Here is a 19,715-nt window from a genome sequence, read left to right on the forward strand (position 1 = left end):
GACACAGGGCTACTGAGAACAGGATTTGAACCCAGGTCTGCCTGTCTTTTAGGGCCAGAAGCTTCCCACAACGCCACATAGCTTGGGTAGAATTTCTCCATCTAGAAGGCAGCGAGGTAAAAGGCGGAGCGTACAGAAGTTCAAGCTTATCTAACGCAAACAAGATCTGCTTAAACCTCACAACTTCCAAAAACACCCCCAAACAAACAAATCATGGACTCTGCAAATCTTTTGCATGCATATACTCATATTTTAATGTGTACATGAGAACATATACACACTCATTCAAATCTTAGAGAATACATCTGGCTCTAATAGGAACTGTAGAAGTGGAAAAATGGTTATAAATTATTTTGTAAAAGTAAATTATTTTTAATAAAGTTATTGAATTTTTGCTAAAGAGCTCAAAGTTGACAATCATTCTTTGATTAACACAACAGGAGATTCCTAGCCTGTCAGCCTCACCGCCAAGACCTCTAGTTTCCAGGTCAAATATTAACACTAGACTCCAGGATGTGTACAACAGGCGCATATTTTCTTTTGATTACTGAAGACCGTCAACATCCAGAGTCCTTGTGAAACGTCAAAATGCCGGAGACAGACGTGTCCATAACACTTCCTGCATTCTCAGATGCCACTCCCCTCCTGCATTACAGTGGAGCAGAGTTACCTCACTTGCTTTCAACTACATGTGTTCTACGAGATGGGGGATGGTTCTGGAGGATGAGACACACACATCTGCTTCTCCTTCAGCCACTCTCAGCCCCTACGTGCTTTTCACATAGTGGAATTCTGGTGTATAAAGTACGTGATTTCTGGAACAATGCCATCCTAAGTACAAACTATCTACTTCACCTGGTGCAAAAAACAAAACTCAACAATCTGCCAACGGCAGAAGAAAAAATGGTGGTACCATCCAAAGACGCTGTGTCTACATGTAGCCTTTATGAGCCATTTAAGGGATGCTCAAGGGTAACCAGATGCAAACGTTTCTGCCTTACATTCTTTTTCATTTACCTGGGTAAGGAGCAACTTTGTAACCCTGTTCTCGTGCTTAGCTTCAGACAATAAGTAGCTGTCTGCTCAACTTTCATTGGACTTTTGCTCTCGCTGCCCAGTGAACACATCTGAACCATTTTGGAGCACTTACTCTCTATCAGCTTCATGAATCACTGTTTCTCATTTCAACGAAGAGCTCATGGGAGCTTCACAGATTACTGAGGCAGGGCACCACCAGGAATCCGACCTTTTTTCTTTACCTAATTGTCTCTTTTCTGCTAAGAACTACTGCTTTCTTAAACGTTTGCATTTGCATCACTAGTTCCAAGAGCTGGCTTCCTTTACAGGGGAATTTTACGACATAATTTTAATTACTTCACACGAATCATGTGCAAGCCAAAAGAAGATGAATAACATAAGTAGTTGATGGCAGAGCTGGAACTGGAATCCAGACAGTCGGTCAGTCACTGCGTTATGCTGCTTTCATCCTATTCACAGGGAACAAAGCCTGCTGCACATCAAGAAGACATATGTATGCCAGAAAGCATACAGATCTGAGGGTGAAATTCCACTGGGAAGCATCTGGCTGAGGATAGGGAATCAAGAGGACCGATACTGTGAGAATCAGCCACTGAGTCAGATGAAGGAAGTTGAAGATGGGCTCCAAGGCAGACGGTTGCAGTGAAATAGCAAGCACCAAAGGAGAGCTTGTGTACCATGCCCTACACTTTACGGTATACATCTCAATTTCACTTACCCTATAAGAGAAGCACCATTATTACCCCCATCGCTCAGATGAAGAAACACCTATAACTTAACCAAGCACACCAAGTGGGAGGTGAATACAGTTCTAACCTGCCCAAGACTGGGGTGGAGAAAGGCACCTATCAGGATCATTAACAACTCAGCTAAAACCAGAGACTCACAACTCCCTAACTTATGGTGGCTAACTTATTCTCCTAGGCTTTTCCAAAAGTGAAACTGATTCTGAGTAGGCCTGTATCTATTAAATCAATAATTAATAACTTTCCAAAACAGAAAGCACCAAGCCCAGATAGTTACCAATTCTCTACAATCTCTGTCAGAGGATGGAAGCAGAGGAAATACTTCCTAACTCATTCTATGAAGCCAACATTGCTCTAATACCAAAACCAGACAAAGACATTATAAGAAACCTACAGAACAATATCTCTCATGAGCATAGATGAAAAAATCCTCAACAAAATACTATCAAGTTGAATCTAAGAACGTATAAAAAGAACTACACATCACAACCAAGTGGAATTTATCCCAGGTATGCAAGGCTGGTTCATCACTAGGAAATCAATTAATGTAATCCATCACATTAATAGGCTAAAAAGCAAAATCACATGGTCATATCAATAGATGCAGAATATGTATTTGACAAAATCTAACACACATTCTTGATAAAAACTCTCAGTAAACTAGGAATAGAGGGGAACTTCCTCACCTTGATAAAGATATCTATAAAAACTCTACAGCTAATATACTTACTGGTGGAAACAAAAAGCTTTCTCACTAAGATCAGGAACAAGGCAAGGATATCCCCTCTCTCCACTCCTTTTCAACATTGTACTAGAAGTCCTAGCTAATGCAATAAGGCAAGAAAAGGAAATAAAAGGTATACAGCTTGGGAAGGAAGAAATAAAACTGTCTTTATGCACAGATGACATGACCGTCAATGTAGAAAATCTGAAAGAACTGACCAAAAACTCCTGTAACAAGGGATTATAGCAAGGTTCTAAAATACAAGGTTAATATACAAAAGTCAATCAATTTTCTATATGCCAGCAATGAACAAGTGGAATATGAAATTAAAAATAGGATACCATCTGCATTAGCATCCCTCAAAATGAAATACTTAGGTATAAAAAGCAAAATAGATACAAGATCTATGTGAGGAAAGCTACAAAACGCAGAAGAAAGAAATCAAAGAACTAACAAAATGAGAGATGGTCCACATTCAAGGATGGGAAGACTCAATACTGTCAAGATGTCAGTTCTTCCCAAATTGATCAACAGATTCAATATAATCTCAATCAAACCCCCAACAAGTTATTTTGTGGATACTGACAAACTGCTTCTGAGGTTTCTATGGAGAGGCAAAAGACCCAGAATAGCCAACATAACACGGAAGAAGAAGAACACAGTTCTTCTACCAGACTTCAAGATTTACTATAAAGCTAAAGTAATCAAGACAGTGTGGTATTGGCACAGAATAGACAAACAGATCAATGGAACATAACAGAAAGCCCAGAAATAGACCCATATAAATACAGTCAACTGATCTTTCACAAAGGAGCAAAGGCAATACAATGGAGCAAAGTCTTTTCAACAAATGGTGCTGGAATAACTGGACATCCACATACAAAAAAATGAATCTGGACACAAACTCCACACCCTTCGCAAAATTTAACTCAAAATGGCTCACAAACTTAAAACTATAAAACTTCTAGAAGGTAAAATAGGAGAAAAGCTACATGACCTTGGGTATGGCAAGGGCTTTTTAGATATAATACCAAAGGTATGTTCATAGGAGAAATCACTGATAAGCTGGACTTCATTAAAACTAAAAGCTTCTGGGCTTCCCTGGTGGCACAGTGGTTGAGAGTCCGCCTGCCGATGCAAGGGACACGGGTTCGTGCCCCGATCCGGGAAGATCCCACATGCCACGGAGCGGCTGGGCCCGTGAGACATGGCCGCTGAGCCTGCGCGTCCGGAGCCTGTGCTCTGCAATGGGAGAGGCCACAACAGTGAGAGGCCCGCGTACCGCAAGAAACAAACAAACAAAAAAAAACTAGAAGCTTCTGCTCTAAGACAATGTCAACAGACTAAGAAGATGAGCCACAGAAAAGGAGAAAATATTTGTAAAAGATATATCTGATAAAGGACTGTTATCCAAAATATACAAAGAACTCTTAAAACTCAACAATAAGAAAACAACCTGATTTTTAAAAAGGACCAAATCTTAGCAGACACCTCACCAGAGAAGATATACAGATGGCAAATAAGCATACAAAAAGATGCACCACCACATGTGTCATCAGGAAAATGCCAATTAAAACAAAAAGACACCACCATACACCTATTAAAAAGGCCAAAATCCAAAACACTAACACCACCAAATGCTAGCGAGGATGCAGAGCCACAGGAACTCTCATTCATTGCTTGTGAGAATGCAAAATGGGTACAGCGACTTCAGAAGACAGTTTGTTGGTTCCTTATGAAACTAAGCACTCTTACCATATGATCCAGCAATCACGCTCCTCGGTATTTATTTACCTAAACGAGTTGAAAACTATGTCCACACAAAAACCTCCACACAGATGTTTGCCGCAGTTTTATTCATAACTGCCAAAACCTCAAACCACCAAGATGTCCTTTAGTAGATGAATGGGTAAATAACCGTGGTACATCCAGACAATGGAATATTATTCAGCACTAAAAAGATGAGCTCTCAAGCCATGAAAAGACATGGAGGAATCTTAAATGCCTATTACTAAATGAAAAAATCAATCTGAGAAGGCTACATACTGTATAATTTCAACTATATGACATTCTGGAAAAGGCAAAACCACGGAGACAGTAAAAAGATCAGTAGTTGCCAGGGGTTTGGGTTGGGGTAGGGAGAGAGGGACGATTAGGTGAAGCACAGAGGATTTCGGGGGCAGTAAAAATTCTGTATAATACCACAATGATGGATACGTGTCACTATACATTTGTCCAAACTCAGAGAATGTCTAACACCATAATGTAAACTTTGGACTTTGGGTGATAAAGATGTGTCAACACAGATTCATTAGCTGTAACAAAGGTACCCTCTGGTGGGGATATTGACAATGAGGGAGGCCATGCATGTGTGGGGACAGGAAATCTCTGTACCTTCCATTCAGTTTTGCAGTGAACCTAAAACTGTTCTTAAATAAATTCTATTTTTTAAAAAAGGTGAGCTCATTAACTACCACTTAGGACCTTTGGCCAATAAAGGAACATTTTGTTGGTGAGAGAAACAAAAAGAAAGTCACGTGTCCTTGGAAGAGTTTCCTAAATTTTATTTCTCAGAACCCTTGCACAGAAAAGGGGTTCCATCCGTAACTGTTAGCTGGTAACTCTCAATAGACCCCCAGAGGCAAAGCTTGCTGGTTTCAACACTCCAGGCCTGAATAATGAAGATTTTCTTGATGGTCCCGGTTTTCCTTTTGCAGGACGCTCCAGCTCTTACTGACCTCTCTTCTAGAGATCACCATCCTATGTCCACTTTCGCTTCCCAACTCCCAGCTTTGCACACCTTTGCCACTCTGCCTGGAACAAAGCCAGCTGCTCCTGCTGACCCACCCACAGACTTGCTTCACTACAAATTTGAGGATTCAGGCTGGAACATCAATCCTTCCTTCCTGTCGGTTTTGACCACTCACTAACTTTCATTAATGTTAGATAGGGGTGCGATAGCTTCCATGGGCTTCTGTGACTTCTGTGTTTCTCTGTGAATCAGAAATGATCAAAAAGAAGAGGTTCCCACCGCCACTGCCTCTGCTCCCATCTATTTTCTTAAGGTAAAAACCCTCATTTCTGAGCACGGCACTTGGTTTGTCCTAGCCGCCATCTGACACCACCAAAGGGTGCACCTGACACTGCCGTAAAGCATGACTGGGTAAAACCTCCAGTCATCATTAACTACAGGTGGCGGGAATCACGCAGCAAAAAAATGCCAGAAGCCCGAGAAAGTAGAAGAGCGACAGGAACACAGAAAAGGAGGCATGAGAAGGCTGCTGACCCAGTTTCAAACATACTGCTCTTTGCCCATCCCTGATCATAGCAAAGTCCTGAGAGAGGTACGACCTTAATTAAGCATCAGTTCTCTCTAGATATGGGGAAAGGTATGTTCCCAGCTTTACAAATGCAAGGTACTGCAATTTAAATTGTTTTCCTGATTTTCAACCAATCACATGGAACTGGTGGACCACTAAAATCCTACTCATTTTAATAGGTGTATACCAGTGCCCCATCACCAGGGTAACTGTCTGAAGGAAGTGATTAGATCCTGTTTCCAAGTATCCAAGGGGAAACACAAAGGCAAGATCCAAAGACAAGGAGCTCACGGAATGTCAAGGCAGAGAAACGCCATGAAAGGCAGTGCAGAGAGAGGAGGAAGCACAGTGCTACAGGTGTTTGGAACAGTAAGTTTTTTCTCATATAGGGAAAAGGAGAGACATAAAGGAGGGCTGGATGAAGCAACAGATGCAAGCCACACCTGAGGTCAACTCTGAAAGAGAAAGTTTTGACCTAAGACAGAAGGAGGAGAATAAGCAAAGGGGAAGTGGAACAGAAGGGCTGGTCTGGGCACAACAGTGACTTGATCACTCAAAGTCCATTCAGCAGGAAAAGAATCGACTTGTCAATAAATGGTGCTGGGACAACTGTATATCCTTCCTCATGTGCAAGAATGAAGATGACCCCTACCACACACCATTCACAAAAATGGAGTTAAAAAGGATCCAGACCTAAATGTAAGAGTTAAAGCTATAAAACTCTTAGGAGGACACATAGGCATAAATCTTTGTGACCTTAGACTAGGCAATAGTTTCTTGGATACGACATCAAAAAGACAGTGGCAAAATATTAATAAACTGGACATCAAAATTTGAAACTTTTGGGCTTCCCTGGTGGCACAGTGGTTGAGAGTCCGCCTGCCGATGCAGGGGAGGGACACGGGTTCGTGCCCCGGTCCGGGAGGATCCCACATGCCGCTGAGCGGCTGGGCCCGTGAGCCATGGCCGCTGAGCCTGCGCGTCTGGAGCCTGTTCTCCGCAACGGGAGAGGCCACAACGGTGAGAGGCCCACGTACCGCAATAAAAAAAAAAAAAAAAAAAATTGGAACTCTTGCACTTATGACAATAGTATCAAGAGCACAGAATGGAAGAAAATTTTGCATATTGCATAACTTGTATCTAGAACATACAAAGAATTCTTACAATTACAATGAGATACCAGTTCACATGTACTACAATGGCTATAATCAAAAAGATTGATAATAACAAGAGTTGGCAAGGATGTGGAGAAACTGGAAACCTCATACTCCACAGCTGGAAATCCAAAATAGTGCAGTCATGGTGGAAAATAATTTGGCAGTACTTCAAAAGGTTAAACATAGAGTTATATTAATCCAGCAATTCTACTCCTTGGTACGTACCCCAGAAAAAATGAAAAGCTACAATCACACAAAAATGCATACACAAATGTTCATAGCAGCATTATGCATAATAGCCAAAAAGTGGAAACAACTCAAACGTCCATAAACTGAAGAATGGATTAAAAAACATGCATATATAATACATACATGAAAGAAGCCAGTCACAAAAGACCACATATCATATGATTCTACTTGCCCCAAACAGGCAAATCCATAAAGAAAAAAACAGATTAGTGTTTGCTTAGGGCTGTGGGGTAGGGGGCTGGAGGGAGGGAGGAATGTGGAGTAACTGCTAATGCAAATGGATTTTTTTTTAAAGGGACATAAAAATGTTCTAAAATTAGATTGTGGCAATGGATGCACAACCCCGTGAAAATGCTAAAAACACTGAACTGTAAACTTTAAATGGATGAATTATATGATATGCAAAATATCCCAATAAAGCTGTTTTTTAAAAAATGCAAAGGGATAAATGATAATGGAAAAATATGTAAATTTGAATTGAAAGAACAAAAAACTTTTGTGAGTCATAAAACACTATAAACCTAATGGAAAATCATGAACTGGGAAAATTTTTGAATAACATACATGACTGATGGCCTTAAAACAAACAACAAGAAAGCTGTGGTAACTCAGTAAGAACTCTATATTGCCCCAGTAGAACAGAAGACAAATACCACAAGTATTCCCCAAAGAAAAGAGTACAAATGACCAATAAGTATATAATAATCCATTCACAACATTAATCAAAACACTTTTCAACTAGTAATCCTAGAGTTAAAGCCTATCCAATGAAAATATAAAGAGGCTTTTAAATATTAATATGTTAAGAATGTTCTTTATTTAGTGGGAAACTGGGATCGTCTTACATGTACGATGCTAGGGGGAGTGGGCAAATACTATCATTTATTCACTACAGAAACAAGGCAGGAAAGAAATTCAACCGGACTTCCCTGGTGGCGCAGTGGTTAAGAGTCCGCCTGCCAGTGCAGGGGACAAGGGTTCAAGCCCTGGTCTGGGAGGATCCCACATGCCACGGAGCAGCTAGGCCCGTGTGCCACAACTGCTGAGCCTGCGCTCTAGAGCCCATGAGGCACAACTACTGAGCCCACGTGCCACTACTACTGCAGCCCCCATGCCTAGAGCCTGTGCTCTGCAACAAAGAGAAGCCACTGCAATGAGAAGCCCACACACCGCAACAAAGAGTAGCCCTCACTCGCTGCAACTAGAGAAAGCCCGCGCACAGCAACAAAGACCCAACGCAGCCAATAAATAAAATAAAGAAAGAAAAAAAACAGAAATTCAACCAACTGTCAGAAATGGTTGTCTTTTTAGGGGCATGGGGGTGGAAGGGACCAAGATTTACTGTACCTTGTTCTGTACATTTTTGTAATGAATTTTCCTCTACAAATATTCTAAAATTTAAAAAATAAAGATAACAAATATCTACATCTACCTTCATTGAAAAGGAATTTTATCATATAATCACATATTCTTTACCGAAGTTCTCAAACTTTGCTACATATTAGAATCACCTGGGAAGATTTTTTAAAATCCCAACGCCCAGGCCATACCTCACATGCACTAAATCAGTATCTCTGAAGGTAGGACCCTTTTTTAAAGGGCTGCTTTAAATTTTAAAGCAGTCTTCTTTAAAATTCCTGGGCATGATCGCATGGTACAGCCAAATCGTGTATGGGTGAACCAGGATTCACAGGCAGGAGAATTAACGGCACTCAAAGGTCCTTAAGTTCACAGTGGAGCAAACCGAATGCACACAGGTCTGTGTGTGAGCACAGAACAACAAAGTATGTGTGTCCTGGTCATGGCTGCATGGAGCAGTAAGGTACAGGCAGGGCCGCCCGGCTCCTTGGAGTAGGTGGTCATATAACAAGTTTGCAGGAGGAAACAAAGAGAGCTGTCCAGTTCACCACAGCAGGAGGAACCGTCCTTGCTGAAGGTCAGAGCCCTGATTGTGACCTGACTACTCACAGGTGACAGCAGGACTGAGAACTAGCTGGTTCTTCCAGCAGACCTGTGCTGAGACTGTGTGTTCCCCGTGCTATCCTCCACCTCCCTAGGAAGAAGCCTCACAGATGTTTGTGTGTACAGCCTCCAGCCTATAGCCTCCCCCCAGGCATGCAACCAGAACACAGTGCCATGTCACCTACAGCTCATGTGTCAGCAATGTGCAGACAGAACAATGCAGACTAGCACTGGCATAGGAGAACGTGCTAAGGCAGGGCAGGGGGCTGGACTTAGGGCAGCCTCTACCTTAACTTGCACACTGGGGCAAGTTCCGTAATGATGCTTCCGTATCTGCAAAGAGGCCTGACTGGATGCGCCCTAGAGGCCTTGCCAACCCCAACCTGTCTGTGATCCTCCAAGGTCCGCACACAGAACACAGACTGCGGCAGTAGCTAAAACTGGAAGCCAGCTGAGTGTGGTTCTGACTATGAACTTGATCTGACTCAGCTGTGATAATTCCCCTGCCATAGTACCGTGGAAAGAAAGAAAAAATGGAAATTGAGAAGCGCAGACAGAAGGGGAGTTCAAAAGAGGAGGGTTACGAACGACTACTCTCAGCCTCTTCTTGCTAATTCTCAGGGGTCTACAACGAGGCCTGACAAAGCACCCTACTAGCACCATCCACTCAAGACTGTCCCCTGAAGATGCTGACTTCAAAAGGACGTCACTCAAAGAACGCTGGAGGGAATGTGTAATCAATGCAGCTTCTCGTAAAGTGACTGGGCAGTATGTACCAAGAATCTTTAAATCTTTAAAAATGTAGTCCATCGGGCTTTCCTGGTGGCGCAGTGGTTGAGAGTCCGCCTGCTGATGCAGGGGACACGGGTTCGTGCCCCGGTCCCTGAAGATCCCACATGCCGCGGAGCGGCTCGGCCGGTAAGCCATGGCCGCTGAGCCTGCGCGTCCGGAGCCTGTGCTCCGCAACGGGACAGGCCACAACAGTGAGAGGCCCGCGTACCAAAAAAAAAAAAAAACAAAAAACAAAAAAACATGTAGTCCATTTAGTGCAATACTTCCACTTCCGGGAACCTGCCACTCTTGAGAGATCAGACGTATGTAAAAGTTACTGAACAAAAATATTCACATGGGGAGTTCTGGAGACTGGGTGCACAACAACGTAAGTGTATGTAACATGACTAAACTGTACATTTAAAAATGGTTAAGATGGGAACTTTTATTATGTGTATTTTATCACATCTAAAATTAAAAATTCAGGCTTCCCTGGTGGTGCATTGGTTAAGAATCTGCCTGTCAGTGCAGGGGACACGGGTTCGAGCCCTGGTCCGGGAAGATCCCACATGTCGTGGAGCAACTAAGCCCATGCGTCACAACTACTGAGCCCACGTGCCACAACTACTGAAGCCTACGTGCCTAGAGCCCGTGCTCCGCAAAAAGAGAAGCCACCGCAATGAGAAGCCCACGCACCGCAACGAAGAGTAGACCCCACTCACCACAACCGGAGAAAAGCCCGCACGCAGCAACGAAGACCCAACACAGCCAAAAATAAAATAAATAAAATACATTTATAAAATTAAAAATTCATAGGCATTTAATAGCAAAAAAATACCTTGGCTCACGCTACAATTTTTTTAAACTGAAAAATAATGTAAATATCTAACAGCCAGAAATTAGTTAAAAATCAATTACGGAATATTGAAACAATGGACATCGAATGACAAATTCTTCAAGCAAACTGGAACGTGCTCATGATATAATATTCAGTGAAAAATGGCAAAGCGCGTGTGGTCCTGGGTTTAGGAAGAATCGATTGAAAAAAAAAAAAACTAGAAAATCAAAACACTAAGCATAGTTCTGTCTCTACACTGGGATTTCCAAATTTTCTACAAGAAACACTCCAGCAGGGTGAGGGAAGGAGGGCCTTGGTGGACATTAATTCATGGTCCAAGAATCAAAGGGCAGAATGATTTCCACTTTACAGCCTGTCAGCTTTGAGGTTTTTCCCTTAAAGAAACAGACAGCCAGAGGGGTTTTCAAAACTGCTGCATCATCTCTGTTAACTGACACAGAACTGGGACTGGAGATGGCAGAGATGCAAATACAGCAGCTCCCCTCATACGTTCCAAGACCCCCAGTGGATGCCTGAAACTGCTGATAGTACTGAGCCCCATGTATACTATAGGGTTTTTTCCTATGCATATATACCTATGATAAAATTTAATTTATAAATTAGGCAAAGTAAGAGATTAACGGCAGTGACTAACAATAAAATAGAATGGGGCCTCTCTCTCAACGTACCTTACTGTACAAATTTAACACATTTTCTATCTTAACTAAAGCACTTATCACATACCGTGGCCATAACTTTTACAGTCTGAGGTGCGAGAGCAAAACTAGCACACATTTTTTTCCTTCTTCACAATTTCACGAATAGAAAATTCCTTCTTACCATAGATCTTAGCTACCTCAGCATATGATTTTTTTTTCCTTATTAAGTCAAGAACCTTTTCACTTACAGGAAAGCACTTTACAAACCCTTCTCTTTGCATAACTGAACTGCCAGCATCACTACTCTTGCACTTCAGGCCCTTTATTAAGTAAAATAAGGGTTACTTGAACCCAAGCACCTCGATAACACAACAGTGGATCTGATGACTGAGGGAGCTATGCAGAGACTAATGGGCAGGGCACACTGGACAGAGGGGCGATTCACATTCTGGGCAGGACAGAGCGAGACTTCATCACGTGAGCTACTACAGAACGGCACACAATTTAAAACTTATGAACTGTTGGGACTTCCCTGGTGGTCCAGTGGTAAAGAATCCGCCTTCAAACGCAGGGGATGCGGGTTTGATCCCTGGTCGGGGAACTAAGATCCCACATGCCACAGGGCAACTAAGCCTGCGCGCCACGACTACTGAGCTCGTGCACCTCAACTAGAGAGCCCGCGTGCCACCAACTACAGAGCCCACGCGCCCTGGTGCCCGCCAGGCTGGGTAGGCCACAACTAGAGACAAGCCCACGCACCACAACAAAAGATCCCACGTGCCTCAACGAAGATCCCACGTGCCCCAACTAAGACCCGACACAGCCAAAAAAAACCTTATGAATTGTTTACTTCTGGAATTTTCCATTTAATATTTTTGGACACTGACCACGAGTAACTGAAACCAAAGAAAGAGAAACCACAAATAAGGGGGGATGACTATAACCAGCACTACCCAGCCTCCCCATATAAGCGAGGATGAGAAAAGCAGTATCACCCACTTTTCACCATCTGCTGTTTTACTCCATTCACAGTGTTTTAAATGGTTGCTCTGTGCCTCCTTTTGATTGTTCCATAATGGGCCCAAAGTGATCTGGGAAATGTAATCCAAATATAAAGTAACAAATTATATTACTAATAAACAATCCACAGGAAATGGGCTTGCTCTTCTCTCGGAGACCAAAGAATGCTTTACAAATATTAATGAATTCTTAATCCAAAAAGGCTTGCACCAGCCACAGAACTACATAATGGATACTGATCCTTGTTTTCATTATCAGAAAATTTATGTTTCATTTAGAAAAAAACAAAAATGTGAACAGTACTCGGGAAACTGAACCTTCCGACTAGCAGTGAAAAACATATAAATAAGGTGGAGCAAGGTGGAAGGAGAGTAAATAAAAATAATAACTAGCAATGTAAGTGGAACGTAAGAAACTCAAGTCATGTGAAATGCAGGGTCACATTACTGCGACATTAACGACATTTTCTCTGGTCCTGAGTTCCCATGGCCCAGGAGCCAATCACCAAGTATACTAGTATACAAACTTTCATTATTAATGCAGGCTGTGCTGAGTGCCTGTGACAGGAGTTTATAGTATTTGACCTTTGCTAGAATAACAGTTTCGGGCCAACAGTTTCTTGATTAGCGTCAATTAGTGAAGACGTTCTACCCAAACAAGTAAAACAGGTTTGGTTCTTGGTGCAGTTTTTTTTTTCATTTTGTTTTTGCCTTAAACAAAAGAAAAAGGCATCTAATTTAACAAATGAGAACAGAAGTCAGCATCTTTCAGAGCTGGGGCTGAAAGATGATGTGCTTCTGAAGCAAAGCCAGATGGAGAGGGAAAACAGAGGGGGTGGGGTAGGCGGGGGCGGGTCTCTAACTATGGGCTCTGCGCACACACCGTATTTACTGTATCATTAGCAACAACAGTGCTAGCTTTTTAAATAGATGGCTATTTTAAAATCCAGTGCATGTTCACAACCGTATGTCAACTATTTTTATAGGCAGGTAGAACATTAGGACTCTAGATACTTTTCCAACAATATGGTTTAAACAGAAATCTGTGTGTGTTCGACACTGTAAAAAACACTGTTTACTGTCTGATGCATCCTGAGTCACTGCCATTTTTAAGCAAGCACCTCTGCCTTTAACTTTCCTTTTCGAATTAAAATTACCAAGATAATGAAACCAAATTAACACTGTGAGACACTAATTTGATGTACAAATTTGGGCAATCCACAAACACTGCCCCACCAAAGAGGAATCTGCTTAGTGTATTTAATTATCATTTGGACCAAAAGCATCTAATATGGAGAATATTTCCTTCAACCCGCTAAAACGTTGAATGTTGCAGAGCTAACTACTCCCTTCTATGCATAAGGCCTTGCAAAGACCTTAGCAGAAATAAATTTATTCCTATGGAGAAAAACAAACTTTGGGATATTTTCTCTAAAACCAAAGATATCTAATTTGGTCAGGACAGAGGAGATGAGGCCTTGTCAGGGATTTCTCTGCAGGTGTGCCTGCAGTCTAAATGAGACTCTTCTGGCTTGCCACTCTGCCCAAGCTTGCCATGCCATTCATTGCTACCTGATGTCCCCCTAAAATGCCACAAAATAAATAAGTAAATAGTAACTGTGAAGTGATGAATATGTTAGCTAACCTTATTGTGGTAATCAGTCTGTAATATATTTTATATATATATATATATATATATATATAAAATCACTACGTTGTATACCTTAAACTTACAAAGTCATGGGTTGATTATATTTCAGGAAAGCTGGAAAAAAATTTTTAAAGATTGAAGTCCCACTAAAACTAACACTGATTTTTTTATTAATAAAACTATATCTGAAATGCAGTATTCCCCAGAGTCTCTCAGGTGTTGGCCAATCCCAGGGCCCAAGCAGCATCAATTCATCTGCAGTAGCACAGACTATAGGAGGGAAACCTCTATTATCTGTTTTATATAGATGAGGTATACTTGGAGAAGACATCATGCCCGTCCTCAACCATCAGACATAGGAAGCACATACACACTAATTCAAGAAAAAAGGACAAATGATGAAGCTAATAAGAATAAAAGTAAAGTGCTGTGCACAATTTGTAAAAAGGAGTAATTCCAGTGGGGTAACCGGCAAAAGAGGCAGTGTGGGAACTGGAATTTGAAAGAAGAGAAGAAATCTGACAAAGAGATATAGCAGTAGGGGGAGGGCAAAGAGAAGAAAGGACATTCCAGGAATTTCCCCAAATACTGATAAACAGGTCAGATTCCTTGGCACAGGAAATCACTTCATACCAAAGAGGTTTCCAAGTTCCAGCTAATGACTGGATTGTAAACAATGTTGTCCAAAGTAAGAAAGTTCTAGAATAAAAGATTTTGGACACTCACCAATTCACAGCACCATTTCTAACATTCAGAGCTTAAGGTTTGCATTCTTAATTTTACCCCACATAAACCGCAAATATCCACTAAATGATTCAGAAATAATGCCTATAACATCTCAAGTAATACACTCATTCAGGAGATTAGAAAAACAGATACCAATTTCACAGTCCCAGAGCATATCTTAGATCAATTCCAAACATGTTTATGTGTAAATGTGAACGATTCTTACAGTGGCATATGATCAATAAGGCCCCAATTTATCTTGCCCTCAGTAAACAAATACTCAGAAAACCTAAAAGAAGATCAAAGAACTTTTATGATTCCATGTATCATTATTTTGGAAAGGCCTTCCTCACATCTGATTAAAGTTAAATAATGTTTGCGTTTTTATTGGTAAGGTTAAGTGCAAAAAGTTGGTAATAATAAGGGAAGTCAAAATACTTCATACAAGTAATCCATAAGGCCCTTGTTCCACCCCTTTACAAGTCTGAATTTTCACCAACAATTAAATTTTATAGCTGCTCAAATGCTGGATGATGTAATCAAGGAAACACATCAGTATATAGCGCTGGGTGGTAATAAACAGACTGTGGTCGGATTACACTTGCCAAAATCCATAACCTTTAAACATACCACAATGAATTTAGATTACAGCGTTTCCCTAATTTGTGAACAAGAAAACAAAACTGATGGTTAATATTGATAACATGAATCTTTGTAAAACTATAGCCTGGCCAATCAAAATAGTTTATATATAGGTTGAACTAAAGAAATCAATCTATTCAAATCATTTTTTTTTTTTTTTTTTTTAAAGATTCCCTTCTTCGAGAAGTTACCGTAACAAAGAAAAAACCTCCTCCCAGAAGATTTCTTATAAGCACTAGTTCTGCCTAATTCCAATACATGTAGTTTGGGGGCTGTTTTGTTGCTCGCTTACCTGGGGACTTTTTGGTTGATCTTGATGGTACAGAGTGAGACTGTCGAGGCAGCAGAGGTGACGAAGGCAGAGACATGGAGACACCTTTGGCCAAGCTCACCCTGTAGGCATCCTCTGCCACCGGAAGGCTGCTCACAGAAAACTCACCACCGTGGCCAGGGGGCAGGACTGGAGGGGAAATCTCCAGACCAAAGTCACCTCCTGGAGTGGAGAGAGAAAACCTTAGGTTAGGCCATCCGTGATAGCTAGATGCGAATTTAATTCCTAAGAACTACATTCTTAGAATTCCCATATGCCACATGTGTGTGTGGAATTTTTTTTTTTTTTTTTTTAAGATTCTTCTCGCATCCCATTCACTTCATACTCCGCATGGCACAGAGTCCACCGTCCTACAACTCAAGCAGCCCAAACCCTTAGTCATGAGACTGGAACCGTGGCTCGCTGATGAAGCAGGTTCTCCTCAGTATTCAACCCCTAAATGAACTTAAGGACAAACAAGCTTACTATAACGAAATTAAACATTCTAGGGAACTCCCTGGCAGTACAGTGGTTAGGACTCTGCTCTCTCACTGTCGAGGGCATCAGTTCAATCCCTGGTTGGGGAACTAAGATCCTGCGAGCTACGTGGTGCAGCAAAAAAAAAAAAAAAGGGGGGGGGGGAATTAAACATTCTAGGGTGGTAGACGTATTTAAAAAAAAAATACAGAGGAGGCAATTGCAGTGTAGAGAGGACACAAGGATGGGACTACATCGGCTAGGACCAGCACCTCTCAAAAAATACAGCCAGTCCTCAAGTACTCAGATGACATGCTTTCCTCCTTACCCCCAGGTATATACAAAGAAGCAACTGAGATGCTGCAAGAAGAAGAGGTAAATCATTTTCCTGATGATTAAAAAAAGCATCTTTAAGCTCTGAATTATATACAGCAGAACTGGAAAGGTACAGAAAGTTTTCCACAAGCAAACTTTTGTCTCTGATGAAAGTTAACCAACTGATGAAAGTTTACCACGCCTTCCTGACTCCGAAAAGTCGAGGCCTGGATCTGAACTTAAACCGTTTGTCTAGCCAAGTGGGAACTCAATTTTTGCAGATCTTTGTGTACAATACTCAAAAAGGATGCAACCCCAACTGTCAAGTTCCCAATGGCATCACTGAACTTGTTTTTCATGTTAGGAGGCACGGTGAAGTAGAGAGTTACCTCCTCCACAGACCAGGGGGCATTTAAAACAGGCAAACAGGCTCATGCATGGCTTTCAAAGGCAACTCAAAACAAGCAGAGCTGTGAACAGAAAAGCCACAGGTTCCGCAAGGCATAAGTTGGCACCATCAGAAAGGTAATTTCAGTCTCAGCTGGGCCAGCTATGCTTGAAGGGGTTTTAATAAACTTGGGAAACTAAATATCCAAATGACTGACATTTGAAGAAACGAGAATTACCAGGAAACTCTCACTAGAATTTTCAAAAACAAGGACACTATGTCAACACCCAAGACAAATAAATTGACTTTCTGCCCATGAGGGAGGGGAGCAGGAAGGAAGGAGTTAATGGAGATCCTTACTTCCTAAGTCCAAGTGAACTGCAGTGTCTCCCACTCTGGTCCTCTTACAACCCTTGCCCACCCTGCTTCCCGAGCCTGCACTATAAGAAACCATCACCACCAATGCCCAGGACCCAGGAGCTAATCTCTTAACGCCACCATGGACAAGCCTGAAATCTTTCAAAAACCTCCTCCTTGGCGTCTTAAGCCAGGGCGTGAAGCATCCTAGCTGCTTCACCTTCAACAGTCTGGCGAGGAAATAGATCTTAAGGCAGAACAGGGGGTGCACCACAATGCCAACTCCCACTGGGGCTGAAGGTCCACCATGCTGAGACTTGGGACAGTTGAAGGGACAGCTGTTTTTTCTGGTCCAATATCAGGTTCTCATGACCAGTCCCCACCACCACCTCCGTCTCATCTAGGAATGCAAGCAGGTGCTGTACCTACAAGAATGGTGCCTGGTCATCTGATCCCTGGATGTGTCACAAGAAACCCTAGGAGACAGACGAGAACTTGGAAAGCATTGAGGCTACAGCCCACAGCCCCAGGGAGTTACACTCACAGAATGTGGGGGGCCTTGAAGAGGTGACACTGGTTTTCCATGTGGCTTGAAGAAAGCTACCCTGCCCTGTGGCTGCCCTTACACTGCCTAAATCACCAGCCTGGGTGCCCAAATAGCTATGGGATGGCCTGATGGGAGCAGGCGCTGTGACAAGGCACTGTCTTTTCCTACTCACACACGAGTATCTCTGACCGAAAACAAACAAACCTCAGATTTCAGGTCACTTAATCTGGATGAGGACACAAAATGAGGGAGAAATGCATCTTTTATGACAACATCAGAAATAAAACAATGAGCTCATTACTGAGAGAGGGTTTATTTTCTTAAATACTTGGAATTCTTCAGTGACACAAGAGAAATTGGGGACTGAGGGGTAAAAGAGAATTAAAGAGTTTCCTAATTACAAATTCTGCCCATAAACTTTGTTTATATCAAGCAAAGCAAATATTTTCATTAACTGCCAAGTCTGGTGGGGATGAGTTTCCAAAGCAAGCCATAACCATGAGGACCTTCAGCTTTCAGAGCAGCTGTGCTCCAGCACTTTGATTTTATGTGGTCTGCAATAAAACAGGACTTAGAGATGGGGTTTGGGGAGGAAGGATCTCTATTTCAAGTTTACTTTGACATCTCACCATAATATCAGTCCCAAACATGCTGTTCTGTTGGTTTATTTTTCAGACACAATTAAAGATCCCTAACATCCAACTTCCTTTTATCAGAAAGGCACAAAGCAGGGAAAGGAGTTTTATATATGAGCAGGTGGCGCAAGGAAGTGGGTGATCCAGCGGCTTAGAAGCTGGAGACAGCACTCCGGAGTCTGGTGCTTTAACTGCATCAGGCAAGGGGTTCAGGTCAAAGTCAGTCCAAGAGCATCACAAGGATGCCGACGCCAGTGCCAGAAAGTGAAAGTCTCCTGGGGCATCCATAGGACTAAACAATATTGGTTCTAGGCAACATGACACCAGAAATTCTCCAGTTGAGTTAACATTCCTCAACAGATGGTTAAAGAGGTTTAAGAGGAATTAAAAACATCTCACTGCAACAACCAGCATGGCCAGCACATTTCTTTTCGCTTTGAATACATGTTTTTCTGTTGACTGTGACCTATTTTATTCCCCCACCTCAATTAAGTGACGGGAAATACACCTCAGTCCCCCTTCCTGTTGCTGCAGCAGAAATGCCCAGGCCAGGTAGAACGACGCATCCTTTCCAGGGTAGGAAAACCATATTATCAACTACCTCCTCCAGTTCCCCTGGCAGGTGTTTCCCATTGATTCATCATGGACACTCACATCCACCCCAACGTGCTTTCACTCTCAGAGAGCACCTAGTCCTATCACACAGGTTCTCAGACAAGAAGCCAGGGCATGGGGGTTATCCGTGAGGAGCAGGGTCACAGCTAGAACTTCCAAAATCCCCCCGAGTGGCTGTGGCTCATGCGCTAACATACTCACTACTCTACACATTTAAGAACTTAACTTTGAAAAAAAAAAAGGAGGCACTCAAAATAGACATGCTTTTATTTGTTTTAAAAACATTTATTTATTTGGCTGTGCCGGGTCTTAGTTGCAGCACGTGGGATCTTCATTGCTGCGTGTGATCTTTAGTTGCAGCACACAGGATCTTCAGTTGTGGCATGTGAGCTCTTAGTTGCGGCATGTGGGATAGAGCTCCCTGACCCGGGATCGAACCCAGGCCCCCCTGCACTGGGAGCACGGAGTCTTAGCTACTGGACCACCAGGGAAGTCCCAAAATAGACATGTTATCGAATGAGTTAATTCTATAAAGGGGTCAGCACATTTTTGCTATAAAAGTTTAGGCT

At 42.2% G+C, this 19,715-nt stretch overlaps 1 protein-coding gene across 9 annotated transcripts in view; it reads right to left on the minus strand.

Moving 5' to 3' along the window:
- Positions 1-19,715, minus strand: part of TANC1 (tetratricopeptide repeat, ankyrin repeat and coiled-coil containing 1) — a 246,172-nt gene that overhangs the window by 127,595 nt on the left and 98,862 nt on the right. For all 9 annotated transcript variants that reach the window (XR_016393996.1, XR_016393997.1, XR_016393993.1 and 6 more), the window contains one exon: positions 15,795-15,995. Coding sequence is in view for 4 of the 9 variants with exons in the window: in XM_022569802.2 (XP_022425510.1) it covers positions 15,795-15,995 (201 nt within the window). In the remaining 5 variants the exon portion in view is untranslated. The remainder of the gene's footprint in view (positions 1-15,794; positions 15,996-19,715) is intronic.

This window comes from Delphinapterus leucas, chromosome 8 (assembly GCF_059928025.1).
Source record: "Delphinapterus leucas isolate spDelLeu-1000000601 "Yukka" chromosome 8, BTC_Dleu_Yukka2, whole genome shotgun sequence".
Taxonomy (NCBI): Eukaryota; Metazoa; Chordata; class Mammalia; order Artiodactyla; family Monodontidae; genus Delphinapterus; species Delphinapterus leucas.